Below are 15,088 nucleotides of genomic sequence, written 5' to 3'. Positions count from 1 at the left end.
GAGCGTCCACGCCGTCTCGACGGCGAAAAGGCTGCCGACGTCGAGCGATGCTTCTTTCTCGACGGTGAACTGGTCCTCGACGGCGAGCAGGTTGGTGCCGTTCCTGGCCTCGACGTCGATGCCCTCGACGTCGTCGGAGACCTATGCAGTTTCTGCGCAGGTCTGGCAGAAGTTGCAGAGGAAACAGGGTGAGCCCTGGGAGAAGACTGACCTTCTCCTCGCTCTGTGGCAGATTGACCACTTCTTCTCCTGTCATCTCTTGCCTGAAGTCGAATTTTCTCCCTATCACGAAGGGTTCTTCTGGAGAAAGTTCTACAGATGTCACAGGAGTCAGGTTTGTGGCTGGATGGAAGGCAAATTATACAGACCTGGTGCGGGTCTGTTTTAGCCTTTTTTCTGCCACAAGAAGGACATTCATCAAAAAGTGAAGGCATTCTAAAATAGAAAAACCTTAAATTTCTGTCAGAATTCGACAGAAAAGGTTATCAAATGTTAACTCAATATTAAAAACGTCGAGTGAAATTGAAATTCAAAAGGTTTTAATTGAATTTCTGTAAAAAAAAGGCTTTGTGAGGTAGAGCTCAATGCTTCAGGGTCCTGTCAGAAGGAGCCGGAAAAAAGAACTGAGGCAACTGCCTTTTGCTGTGCATGATGGGATACAGGAAGACTTTACTTTCTTAAAGGCACAGCTCTATTTACATTCAGTATAATGGCAGCCTATGGGCTACACTGCCCTGCATTGTTTTATTCTCATGGGAGGTGTAAATAAAGTATGAGAATGTATTTTTTATTACATTTCTAGAATAAATGAGTGTTTGAACGTGAATTTACAATACAGCTGTTTTCTTTTCAACAATTTGGCCTGTGTAGCTGTTCACATAGGCTGCACAGTGTTATTCTTAAGTGGTTTTGACAGACCTTGTTCAAAGGGCTGGTATCTGCACTTAAGAATATACTTCACATCAGTGCTCCGGGGTCCCCGCAGGCGCGCGGAACTATTCAGTGCTTATGACTATACATGGAAATCCCCTACGAGAGAAATGACGTTTCCCAGGCTGTAAAGTGGAATGATGGTAGATTGGTAATGGTCACAAAGAACGAGTTACTTACCTTCGGTAACAACTTTTCTGGTGGATACATTAGCTACCTGTGGATTCCTCACCTAATGAATACTCCCATGGCGCCAGCATTCGACGGAAATCTTCTTACTAGTCTCTGCACGTCGACGAGGACGTCACTCTAGCCCACGCGACGCCGTCTGACGTCATACAGGCAATAAGAGGTCCTCGACGACGTGCGGACGTCAGTACCAATCATTTTTTACGTGCATGAGAACAACCAGGCAATGCAATGAAAGAGCAAGGCAACATCCCATTACATTGTAAAAATACACAACATTGCATGAATAACTGTAAATCTTTTATATATATATATATAACTCTCTCTTTTTTAAATATATATACACTTCAAGTATATACACAAAGATATATACATATATATAAATATAATATATACAACATCTATTGCACCCTCAAAGACCAAGAGGAGCGTACTCAAGGATTACTTGGTAAGACCAGAAAGGCAACGGGGAGGCGGGTGGGACCGTGAGGAATCCACAGGTAGCTAATGTATCCACCAGAAAAGTCGTTACCGAAGGTAAGTAACTCGTTCTTCTGATGGATACAACTACCTGTGGATTCCTCACCTAATGAATAGAGTCCCAAAGCAGTACCACACCCGGCAGTGGGTGCCTAAATGGTCAAACCAAGAAATCCTGCAGCACTGACCGTGCAAAATGGCCGTCCCTTCTAACCTCAGAATCCAAACAGTAATGTTTTGCAAAAGTGTGAAGGGACGACCAAGTTGCGGCCTTGCAGATGTCGACCACAGGAACACCTCTGGCCAAGGCCGAAGTGGCCGACTTAGCTCTGGTGGAATGAGCTCTAATGCCCTCAGGAGGATCCTTCTTTGCCAAAGAGTAACAGATTTTAATGCAAAGAACAACCCACCTGGATAGTGTTCTCTTGTGGACTGCCTTTCCTCTCCTCTTGCCCACGTATCCAATAAACAGCTGATCCTCCAGCCTGAAATCCTTTGTTCTATCAATAAAGAAGCTCAACGCTCTCTTTGGGTCCAGACGGTGCAGTCTTTCTTCCTCTTTGGAAGGATGAGGCGGAGGATAGAACGTGGACAAAGTAATTGCCTGAGCCAAATGGAAGGGTGAAACAACCTTCGGGAGGAAAGCAGCCTTGGTCCTCAACACCACCTTATCCCCATAAAAAGTTGTATAAGGGGGCTTTACTGATAAGGCCTGCAACTCACTCACTCTCCTTGCTGATGTTATAGCTATCAGGAAGACTGTTTTTAAAACCAAATACCTTAAGGGGCAAGAATGCATAGGTTCAAAAGGGGACCCCATAAGGAAAGTCAGGACCAAGGACAAATCCCATTGCGGCATAACGAATGGCTTTGGAGGATATTTATTTAGAAGACCTTTCAAGAATCTGATAACAATAGGGGATTTAAATAAAGATGGTTGGTCTGGAAGACATATGAAGGCTGACAAGGCCGATAAATAACCCTTAATGGTAGCCACTGCACAACCTTTCTGCGCTAGAGACAGAGCAAAAGACAAAACGTCCGATAGATGAGCATGCAAAGGATCAATCTGCCTCTCTCCACACCACTCAACAAATTTAGACCATCTATTAGCGTAGATAGATTTAGTGGAGTGTCGCCTGGCCGCTAATATAACATCCACTACCTCAGGTGGGAGAGAGAAGGAACTCAGGTTGCCCCGTTCAATCTCCAGGCATGTAGGTGCAGACTCTGGAGGTTGGGGTGTAGAACCTGCCCCTGCGACTGCGAGAGGAGGTCTGCCCTGAAAGGGAGACGGAGCGGAGGGCACATTGAGAGTTGGAGAAGGTCGGAGTACCATACCCTCCTTGGCCAATCCGGAGCTATTAGGATGACTAGAGCCCGGTCCTGGCGAATCTTCCTCAATACTCGAGGAATCAAGGGTATGGGAGGAAACGCGTAAAGTAACTGGCCGCACCAGGTTATTTGAAACGCGTCCCCCAACGCTCCCTGCATCGGATACTGGAGGCTGCAGAATAAAGGACAATGCGCATTCTCTCGAGTGGCAAACAGATCTACCCGAGGAAACCCCCACCTCTGGAAGATTAAACGGACTTGATCTGGATGGAGACGCCACTCGTGGTCTGCCGAGAAATGGCGACTGAGACTGTCCGCACGCACGTTCAAGACTCCGGCCAGATGGTTTGCTATCAAGCAAATCTGATGCTCCTTTGCCCAGGACCATAGTCGAAGAGCTTCTCTGCAGAGAAGGTACGACCCCACTCCTCCCTGCTTGTTTATGTACCACATCGTGGTAGTATTGTCCGTTAGGACCTGTACCGACTGACCACGAAGGGAAGGGAGGAAGGCCTTGAGAGCCAGACGTACAGCCCGTAACTCTAACAGATTGATGTGAAACATCTGTTCCTCTGGAGACCAAAGACCTTTGATCTCCAGATCCCCCAGATGAGCTCCCCACCCTAGAGTGGAAGCATCCGTTATGACTGTGGCCACTGGTGGCGACTGCTGGAACGGCTTTCCTTGTGAAAGATTGTTGCTTGCAATCCACCACTTCAAATCCACAGCAGCATCTCTGGAGATCTTGACAGTACTCTCTAGATCCCCTTTGTGTTGAAACCACTGCCTTCGGAGGCACCACTGAAGAGCCCTCATGTGCCAGCGAGCATGCGTGACCAACAGAATGCAGGAGGCAAACAGACCGAGCAGACGAAGGACCTTGAGGACTGGAACTACCGCTCCATTTCGAAACATTGGAACCAAATCCTGAATATCTTGAATCCGCTGAGGCGGAGGAAAGGCCCGACCCAATGTTGTATCCAGTACTGCCCCTATGAACAGGAGGCGCTGAGAGGGCTCTAGGTGAGATTTGGGCTCGTTCACCAAAAAACCCAGGTCGAACAACAACTGGGTTGTTGACTGCAGATGATGCGACACAAGCTCCGGGGACTTGGCTTTGATCAACCAGTCGTCCAAGTAAGGGAATACTGCTATCCCCTTCCTTCTGAGTTCTGCCGCAACCACCGACATCACCTTCGTGAAGACTCGAGGTGCTGAAGTAAGACCAAACGGAAGGACCGCAAACTGATAGTGTTGCGATCCCACCACAAACCGGAGATACTTCCTGTGTGACTTGAGTATCGGGATATGAAAGTAAGCATCCTGCAAGTCGACAGACACCATCCAGTCTTCCTTGTTCAACGCCAAAAGCACCTGTGCTAGGGTCAGCATCTTGAACTTTTCCTGCTTGAGGAACCAATTCAAGATCCTCAGGTCCAGAATTGGTCTCAAACGACCATCCTTCTTGGGAATCAGGTAATACCTTGAGTAACATCCTCGACCCCTTTCCTGCTCTGGGACCAACTCCACCGCGCCCTTGGAAAGGAGGGCTTGTACCTCCTGTTCTAGCAACAGGAGGTGTTCTTCTGAACAATAAGAAGGGCGGGGCGGGATGAGGGGCGGGAACTCCCGAAAGGGAAGGGTGTAGCCTTTTCCCACAATACTGAGAACCCAAGTGTCCGTTGTAACAGTCTTCCATTTGGTGAGAAAATGCTGTAATCTTCCCCCTACAGGAGAGGAGTGAGTGGGAAATGGTGGAAGCCTAAGGCTGCTTCCCCTGCTGCACCCCACCAGAGGATGAGGAAGAGGCAGAGTGCTGCTGAGAGGCTCCTCTGGTGCGGACCCTACCTCTCCCCCTAAAAGATCTATAGAGATGGAAAGAGGCAGGTTGCTGATATCTTCCCCGAAAGGAAGAGGAGGAAGAGCCACGCCCAAATCCACGAAACCTCCTGAAAAATCTGGAAGAGGCCGTGGAAGAAGGAGCTTGGAGCCCTAACGACTTAGCCGTGGCCCTGCTTTCCTTAAAACGTTCCAAGGCCGAATCAGCCTTGGCTCCAAACAGTTTGTCCCCATCAAACGGGAGATCCAACAATGTGGACTGTACATCTGCAGAAAAGCCCGAGTTACGGAGCCAGGCCTGTCTCCTTGCCACCACAGTTGTGCCCATTGCCCTGGCTACCGAGTCGGTGGTATCCAGTCCCGTCTGGATAATCTGGGTCGCAGCAGCCTGGGCATTTGAAACAAGATCCAAAAGACCCTGGGGAAGCTCTGTAAACGATGAGGAAATGTCATCCATCAGAGCATGAATATACCTCCCCAGGATACAGGTAGCACTGGTGGCTTTTAACGCCAGACTGCAGGACGAAAAAATCTTCTTGGACTGCGCCTCTAGTTTCTTTGAATCTCTGTCCCCAGGCACCGTCGGGAAAGAACCAGGAGCTGACTTGGATGAACAGGAGGCCTGCACCACCAAGCTCTCCGGCGTAGGGTGCCTAGATAGAAAACCAGGGTCAGTCGGAGCCGCCCGATACCTCCTGGCCACGGCTCTGTGAACTGCTGGGGAAGATGCCGGCCTCTTCCACACCTCTAACACCGGATCCAGCAGAGCGTCATTAAATGGCAACAGAGGCTCCGCCGCAGCTGAGGCCGGATGTAGCACCTCTGTTAAAAGGTTTTGTTTAGCCTCCACCACCGGCAAAGGCAGGTCCAAAAAACTAGCTGCCTTCCGTACCACTGCATGAAAGGAAGCAGCCTCCTCAGTATATTCCCCCGGGGACGAAAGATCCCACTCAGGGGAAGTGTCCAGCCCACTGGCCGACTCCAGTCCACGCAGCCCATCACCCGAGTCCTCTAGCTCTCCTTCCTCCAGGGCTCGTTGGTACTCCTGCTCTTCTAATACACGGAGAGCACGTCTCCTCGAATGAATTCGTTGTTCAATACGCGGAGTCGACAATGCCTCCGCCGAAGTCGAAGATCGGCGCCGATCTTCAGAAGCCACCGACGCCGCGTCCGGCGCCAGAGGTAACTTCGGCGCCGACGAAAGAGCAGCTGAAGCAGATGGACCCACCGGAGTCACAGGCCGAAATCCCAACGTCGACGTCGACGGGATGGAAATCCCCGGGGCCAATCCTTCTGAAGCCACCGGAGCGGCCACCGGCGCCGACACTGGCGCCGAGCCCACGTTCCCAAAAGGGAGAAAGGGCATAAAGGGTGCCGGCCGAAGAGGCGCAGGATCACCCAAAGAAAAGGCCAAAGGCCCAGCCGGAGCACCCCCTGGAGCCATCTGTTGGAAGATGGCATACATCGCATTCAAGAATGCGGAACTATCGGCTCCAGGGGAGGGAAAAGCCGGATACTGAGGTGCCTGTCTCGGAGGCGACCCCGACGCTGGCCTCGACGTCTGCGCCGGAGAAAACACCTGAGGCTCCAATACCTCAATCACCGACGCCTGTCCAGGTGAAGTTGGAGACGCCGGAGAGGGCAACGGCGTCGAAGGATGCGGCGTAACCGTGGGACTGATCTCCCATGTCCTTCGGCGCCGATCCGAAGACCTGGAACGAGTCTCCTTCGAATGACGCCGAGATTCTCTACGGCGCCGGGAGTCTCGATGACGCCGATGTCTTGGAGAAGAAGACTTCTTGTGATGCTTCTCCTTCGATTTTGCCATAAACAGCTTCGCCTCACGTTCCTTGAGGGCCTTTGGATTCATGTGCTGGCATGAATCACAAGTCGAGACGTCGTGGTCGGAGCTCAAACACCAAAGGCAATCGGAATGAGGATCCGTCACCGACATCTTGCCTCCACACTCACGACAAGACTTAAATCCAGACTTTCTCTGCGACATTATTACCACAGCGAAAGACTACGCAGCAAAAATACACTGTAACCACAAAAGTAACAGTTGCTCCCTCGAAGATAACCGTTTCGAATGCACGGAAAAAAGGGAACTGACGTCCGCACGTCGTCGAGGACCTCTTATTGCCTGTATGACGTCAGACGGCGTCGCGTGGGCTAGAGTGACGTCCTCGTCGACGTGCAGAGACTAGTAAGAAGATTTCCGTCGAATGCTGGCGCCATGGGAGTATTCATTAGGTGAGGAATCCACAGGTAGTTGTATCCATCAGAATGTACCAGTTTGTGGGCTTTTACAAAGTTCCAACTCTACCCGTGTCTTTGAACACGCAGGCACCCCTCATCCCTTGTGTGGAATTTATGGGTACGGAGGTCTCCCACTTGTGGCAGAGATATCCAACTCGTCTCCACGAAGCCGGAATACAAGACAAAGCCCTCAACTGGATCTCCTCTTTTCTCTCCGGCAGAACCCAGAGAGTCCGACTCTCACCCTTCCGCTCCGTAGCCACCAACCTCATCTGCGGCATCCCCCGAGGCTCCTCCCTAAGCCCAACGCTGTTCAACGTCTACGTGGCACCCCTCGCACAATTGGCCCGTCAGCACAACCTCAGCATCCTCTCCTACGCCGACGACACCCAGATCATCCTCTCCCTTACTAAAGATCCACACACCGCCAAAGCCAACCTCCACGAGGGACTGAAATCCATCGCCGAATGGATGAGAAACAGCCGCCTGAAATTAAACTCCGATAAGACGGAAGTTCTCATCATCGGACGCTCCCCCTCTGCCTGGGACGACTCCTGGTGGCCCTCCGCACTGGGACCCCCACCTACTCCAGCCAACCATGCACGCAACCTCGGCTTCATCCTCGACTCCGCTTTCACCATATCCAAACAGGTCAACGCAGTCTTCTCCTCCTCCTTCAACACCCTCCGCATGCTCCGTAGAATCTACACTTGGATCCCGACGGAAACCAGAAAAACAGTTACCCAGGCCCTCGTCAGTAGCAGACTTGACTACGGCAACGCACTCTACACAGGCATCCCAGCAAAAGACATCCAACGACTCCAACGCATCCAGAACGCATCCGCCCGCCCGATCCTCAACACAACCCTGCCGATGCCACATCTCCCACCACCTGAAGGACCTCCACTGGCTCCCCGTGGACAAGAGGATCACCTTTAAACTTCTCACCCACGCGCACAAAGCACTACACGACGCCGGACCCGCCTACCTGAACAACAGACTCAACTTCTACGTACCCTCCCGCCAACTCCGCTCTGCCAACCTCTCCCTCGCCATCGTTCCCCGAATTCAACGCAAGACCTCCGGCGGCAGATCCTTCTCCTACCTCGCCGCCAAGACCTGGAACTCACTCCCGACCCCCCTGCGCCAGACCCAGGACCTCCTCACCTTCAGGAGACTCCTCAAGACATGGCTCTTCGACCGATAGCAGCTGCCACCTCCCCCCCCCCCTTAAGCGCATTGAAACCCTAACGGGTACATAGCGCGCTTTATAAATTTAATGATTGATTGATTGATTGATAAAAGGGCGTATGCCAGCCAGGAAACCCTTTGTAAATTCCTAGCAGGCATAACTGAGTTGGATATCATCTTCAGCTTACATTAATGGTCGAATTCACTTCTGTGAAAAGGCTCCTACATGTTAAAAATATCAAAGAGAAATAGACTCATCCTGTACCTTCAGTGCTGCTGCACGGCCCGTCTGCTCAATTTTAATTCTGCTCTTTGTCTGATGCTCCTTCTCACATTCTTCGGTTCTTACGGAATCCTCCGAAGGAGACAGTCGTTTTCTTGCCTCTGGACATTCTTCTGGTGTCTTTTGCTCCATTTTGCATTTTCGCCTTCTAGCAACTTAATAAAATAAATCACATTAAGCAATTAAATAAAAAGGAGACAGTTAATTGCCAATTATACGGAGGCAAATCATGTTCAAATATAATTAAGACAATGATGTTACACTAAAAGAAATCCAGAGCCAGAATCATGTCTTCAAATATTACAAGCTATACATGTTCCTTTTTTGTCACAATACACTTTTTATTTTTAAAGAGTTGTCATAACATTAAAGTACCTGTGTTTCACAACACATCGAATAACTCTCTCCCTTCTCTTCTTCTCTCCCTTTCCTTTCACTTTCCCCTCTATAACACACCCTTTACTATATGCAATACTGAAATAATGCCACAAATAATTGTTGACTATTAAGAATGTTATCTCATCATCTATTTTATATGAATAACATTGATAACTGGACTCAGGTGTACAAATAACATGTAGTGATTTGACTAACTCTTCCTTAAATTAATATAAAAGATTTTAAATTAAAAAAGGACAATTCACTCCCACGAACATGTAATCTCTTAACAGCGCAGCGTTAGTTATGGAGCAGTATCCGGCTCAATATCTTTATTCTCTGAAGAAAGAATTGCTTTTTTGCATGTTAGAACAAGCACTGGTAAAGCCAATAGGCCAGTCAGCTGAGGCTGTGTTACAATATCGAACACACAAGTCACTATCCTTGAATTGTAGATGTAAACCCATTTAGAATTTGGAGGAGTGTGTCTCTGCATTCAGTGAGCTAGCCAAAGGAAATGAAAGAGCTCAAACAGGATCATACGTTTAAAGCTGGTCTGAACAGGGCCCCCCAAAAATAAGTTTGGCCCAGTGCCCTCAAAATCCTTAAGATGTCCCTGTGCCAAATCTTTTTTTTCTACGGGCTCAGCTGCGGCAAACTGCTACCGCGCGGCTCACTGTTCAAGTGTATTTAATGTGCGCTTGGTGCTGAATAAAAGTCTACCTACACGCCATAAAACACTGCTTCTATGAGGGTTCCTCCATCACATACACTCTGCTGGCACAGATATCTGCTGCTTATGAGGCGGGCTCGCACCATCAAGCAATGGCTTGAGCATGATCATAAAATGAATTTAAAATATAAACATTTTTGTAACAGTTACATCAGCGGCGGCTGCAGCAAATCGCGAGGGTGGAGTTGGGGATTGTCGGAGGGGGGAAATTAAAATAAATAAACTGACCTTGGACCGCCCACTCCCACCATTTCCTGCTGCCTAGCTCCTATTCCCTCGATGTGGTGTTCCAGGGTTCACTCTCTGGGGGAAGGATGTGTTTGTGTTACAAGTTCAAACTCGGATGTAGGTGATCAAGCTCTTGATTTCCTATTTACATGATGCAGGATTTCATCTCCTTAAGTATATATGAACAGTTTTAACCAATAAGACCTTTTAGAAAATGTTTCTAGGGGTGCTGTACCAACTAACAGATTTATTGACTGTTATTAATGAAACATTTTTAATCCACTTCTTCTTCATAATGCTATACTATGAAAATGTGTGTGCATTCTGTCCCTAAACATGATAAAAGATGTGGTATTTGGGAGGAGAGCCAACATCAACAGTTGCTGTTTTGCAATTATCTTTAGAAATTATTTGGGAGACACGTCTATGTTAGACTATTTGGCAGATTTAGATACTAACAATTATACTTAATTCTTTTGATTTAATAATGAAAATTTTTGCTTTTTGTAATGATACTATTTTGAATGAACCCACAAGGTTATTACCTTTAGAATATTATCATATGCAGTTTATGAGAGACTCAGGGCCTCATTAAAATGACTCACAATGGCGGTCGGACCGCCGCCAAAGCAGTGGTCCGGCCTCCATATTATGACTATGGCAGAGCTGCCACGGTCCAACCGCCGGCACCATCAGGTTGCCGCCAGCCTAACGGTCTTAGTGGTTGTAATCCGCCAGGGCAGCGCTGCCTGTGAGTCCCCTTTCCATCAGGCTTGCATGGTGGTTGAACCACCATGCAAAGGCTGGTGGAAAGGTGGTGTTGGGGGCCCCATGGGGGCCCCTGCACTGCCCATGCACTTGGCACGGGCAGTGCAGGGGCCCCCATGCTCAGCCCCGTTGTGCTCTTCACTGCCCAAATTATGGGCAGTGAAAAGCACGACGGGTGCTGTCGCCCGACACATCGCAACATTGCCGCCGGCTCGTAAATGTTGTGGTGAGTGTCCTGCTGGGCTGGTGGGCAGAAACAGTATTTACCGTCCGCTGGCCCAGCTGGAACAGTGGAGGGACAGCCGCATAGACGGTCATCATGACGTGGAACTTTGGCGAGCGGCCTCCGACGCCCGCCAAAGTCGTAATGAGCCCCTCAGTCCCATTTCACCTAAAAACCCTTTAATTTCTTAATTAAAGAGCCAACATATATATTAGTTATAAGCCGGGCAAAAGAGGTGGTTTTCCATGTTGGAAAGAAGCTTGATTTTATTGAGTGGGAACACGTGCCCTACCGCCAGGCACTACCTATTGTAAATTTGTTTATAATAGTCATTTTCCCAGCCTTAGAGAAAGAGCCTTGTACTGTGGCATATCATGCTCTGCTTATAACACAGCACCTTCAGGCGTGTCATGGCTGTTAAAACTGCTCATGAGTAGCAGCAAACAGAAGCCGCAAGCCCCGAGAATATGAAGTAAACGTACTGCAGAGTCGAGTAGTAAATGTTTCTTTACAATTCTGACTTCTAATTGTTTTAACCATAATCACCAGGAGAACAGCATTTTTGATCCCTCTGAAACAGCGACTATTACTATTTTTTCCTTAGTTCTTCATTGTCAGTCACTCCAAAAAACACAGAAGTAAAACAAAATAAGTAATTGCAACTAAATATTTGGCTATGTCCTATAATTTATGCAATGGAATATCCCTTTGTGATGTTATGTTTGTAATTGATGGAGATGTATATAAAAATCATGGTAAATTTTGTGAAAACAATTATAGATGATTTTAATGCCAAAAACGAATGTAATTGCAATTGCATTTTATAGCACTTACTACACCCGAAGAGGGGCAAAAGTGCTTTGCGCTGGGTGGCACGTTGCCTGCAACCCAAGGTGAGCAGTTAGGTATGTGATTTGTTTCTATTGGCATTTAGGATTAGTCTTGTGCGCTCAAGAAAAGCATTCCATGCATTCACTGCAGTTTCTTTTTAGTAGATTAAATTAAGCAGTGTTAGGTGTGATCATAGGGTGGGAGGGGGTCTTGAAGATGTTTGGGTGGTTATTAGATGAGCTAGAGGAGGTTAAGTCTTGTTAATTTGAAAACGGTATGGCTTTCAAAAAAGGAGAGCTTGTGATCTTTGAAAGGAGTTGTGCACAAATTGGAAACATAAATTAGGAGACAGTTAGGCAAACAAACTTGCAAGTGACTTACAGATGGTTGTGACCATGGAGAAACTACATGCAGAGAATGCAAATTAAAGAAGAGGGTCATCTGAAGTAAAAAGGAGCGATAACAATCAGAAATATTTAGTAAAATATCAGTTTTTCATGCTGTTTTTTTCTGAATAATGAGGACGCTTTTGAGAAAGCATGCTATTTGAGGATGAAACACTATAAACAGAATAAACATTACTTGAATGTGAAGATGCAGTGCCATATCTGGTACTACTAACAGAGACTAGAATTGAGCGAACAGTCTGTCTGGTGCTAATCTACCTCAAGACCACTGCTTCAGCAAAGACAGCAAATAAAGTCAAGGGTTTAAAGTTTGAAGTAATGGCTGAGTGTAAACAGTGACATCTTAAGCATTTGTGAGGCCCTGAGCAAGGTATATTTCAGGACCCCCTGCTTGGAACAACTCTGAATTTATCACCCCTTTTCAGCTAATTGAAGCCCTCGTGATGATAAATAAAACGTCAGAGTTTTTAGTATCAAAGAAAGGAGATATAGTCTCCTCTCATGTTCCACTGGCACAGAAATCCATGAGGGACAGATACTTGTGATTGACTTCTCTTCCTCACTGCGCCATTGCCTCATTGCACAGTTAAGCTCATGTCCTCAGATCCCACCCCTCAACTTAAACAATAAGCAACATCTAGCCACAGTCACCCATAGGTTGCAAGTCAAAAAAGCACTGAGTGAAACTGAATATATCCAAAAACTCTGGGTCTTGCAGAAGAGAGTGGGTAACAGCTACAGAAAGCAGCAGTGACATGAGCGTAAAGCCCCCTTTGTGAGCTGCCAAGTTGCCTTGTTGCTGGGTCTTGCAAGCCCCTCACCACGCTAGTGGTCTTCAATTCCATCTGATCCACTGTGAGCTGTCAAAGGGTGGCCAGGTAGAAGGTTTAAGGCTCAAAGGTAACTTTAAATTCATGTTCCTAGGAGCCCACCAGGAGTACATCATACATTTTAACACTGCCAGAGCATCGCTAGATATCCTCCTTGTTGAGTGGAGTGTAGCTGGGCAGTGACAGGCAGAGAAGACAGCAACAGTGGGTACAGGAGTCACACACACACACTTACTAAGGCAAGACTGAGCAAGTGATTGAGTGATGAAGGGAGTCAAGTGTGGGCTTAAGCACTGAATGGCAAAACACCACTAAAGAACACTATGTCTCATGCCTTTCGATTGAGTTTTACTGAAGTGGTCAAGCTCATTGCCTTACATTGTAGATGATGATCCACAAACGCCCTCCAAATCTCTAATCCTTTATTTTCCTACTACCAATTTTGCAAATTCAAAACATCTTTGTTTGATTAGTGGACTACTGGAATACAAGACTGCTGAACATTTTCCCAGACGTGGTTTACTTGCTCACCGTGCCACTGACTTCGAACTAGCCTAGCTGATGATTGGTGATACTCTGAAACCAGCCCCAGGATGCTTGTTTCCGGTCCAGGGAGGACCAGGCCTGCCAGTTCTGGCTGGACTGTTCCCATGGGAAGCAGGGTAAAAACTGATTTGCAGATGGTTTGGCCCCAACTGGGTTAGCATGGTGAGCAAAAGAATGATGGATTAAACCCAGATCTGTGACTGGGGCGAGTTTTTGAAAAGTTTTATCACTCCGTCCATCATCCTTATGTGTTGCTAAAGTCACCCTACGTGGCCATGGTATGCCCAGACGTGGGGCTCTTGCTCACTGTGCCATTGGATTCAAGCTAGCCTGGCTGATAAGGGATGATACCCTGAAACCAGTCCTAGGATGCTTGTTTCCGGTCCCGGGAGAACCTGGCCGGGCAGTTCAGGCTGGTTTGTCCCCATAGGGGCAGGGTCAAGACTGATTTGCATATGGCTGGTACAAAACTGGGGTGGCATGGTGAGCAAAAGAACGATGAATTAAACCCAGATCTGTGACTGGAGGTTAGTGTTTGAAACGTTTTAGCACTCCGTCCATCATCCTTTTGTGTTGCTAATGGTGCAAAGACAAGTCTGTTGACCTCCATTCTACCCCTCTTTCCCAGGTTTGTTGTTTATCCTTACTCTTGCCCAGCAGGGCTCTGCTTTGGGCTCTCTCAAAGGTTATTTACCTGCTATTTCTGTGATTTCTGAGGTTGTCTGATCAACCTTTTTTTTTAACTCTCTTATTGTTACTAGGTTCCACAAAGGTGTTACTCATATGTTTTATTCATCCCTATTCATTATGCCCATATAGCATTTGAATTTGGTTCTGACATTCCTGATGTGCTCTCATTTTGAGCCTCTCTACACTTGTCCTCTCAGGCTTCTCACCTTGAAAACAGCCTTTCTTGTGGCCATTACCTCTGCCCAAAGGGCGAGTGAGCTGCAAGCATTGTCATCTAAGCCTCCCTGCCTTTCCATCTATCCTGTCAAAACAGTGCTTTGCACTAGGGCCTCCTTTCTGCCAAAAGTGGTTACGCCCTTTCTTGTATGCCAATCCATCACCTTGCCTACTATTTATCCACCCCTCATCCTTCTAATGATTAGGAGAGTCTCCAGTGCCTGGACCAAAAAAAAAGTGTTGGAATTCTACCTTAATAGTACAAACGAGTTTCAGGTGGATGATGGGCTTAAAGTGCTTGGTAAGCACTCTGGCAAATTTCAAGTATGCACCGGATGATTAGAAGCTGCCAGAATGGTATCATCTGTGACTGTGGTTGCTAGAAGATTGCAATCTTGCCTCTGGGCTGGTCTAGGATGTGAGTTGTATTCAATTGCATCAAGTCCTAATATAGATTGAGGGTTCATGTCAGTCTGCATCAGGACCTCTGACCTACTGCTATAATAGTCCATCTGTGATGCATTCTTCATGATCAAACTTCTTGCAGCTGTATGAGTGGTAATTGGGCTTGGTGCCTGTTGTGAATCAGTACCCTATTATTGTGCATGTGTAATTTACAGGTAGCATCATATTGTAATGTTTCCCTTTTACTTGATGTTTCATTTCCAGCTACTCATGTCAGTTCTCAGTTGTCTCACTGAGGTTTATGTAGTCAGTGCCCATTCTACTATG

The 15,088-nt window shown here is 47.4% G+C and overlaps 1 protein-coding gene across 4 annotated transcripts in view; it reads right to left on the bottom strand.

The window, feature by feature from the left end:
* The window catches only part of APLF (aprataxin and PNKP like factor), a 617,611-nt gene that overhangs the window by 240,492 nt on the left and 362,031 nt on the right, over nt 1–15,088 (bottom strand). For all 4 annotated transcript variants that reach the window (XM_069234079.1, XM_069234080.1, XM_069234081.1 and 1 more), the window contains exon 6: nt 8,489–8,661. In XM_069234079.1, coding sequence (XP_069090180.1) covers nt 8,489–8,661 — 173 coding nt within the window. The remainder of the gene's footprint in view (nt 1–8,488; nt 8,662–15,088) is intronic.

The sequence above is a fragment of the Pleurodeles waltl genome, chromosome 5, assembly GCF_031143425.1.
Source record: "Pleurodeles waltl isolate 20211129_DDA chromosome 5, aPleWal1.hap1.20221129, whole genome shotgun sequence".
Lineage (NCBI taxonomy): Eukaryota > Metazoa > Chordata > Amphibia > Caudata > Salamandridae > Pleurodeles > Pleurodeles waltl.
The sequence above is the reverse complement of the archived record's forward strand: the minus strand, read 5'-3'. Positions and strand labels throughout refer to the sequence as shown.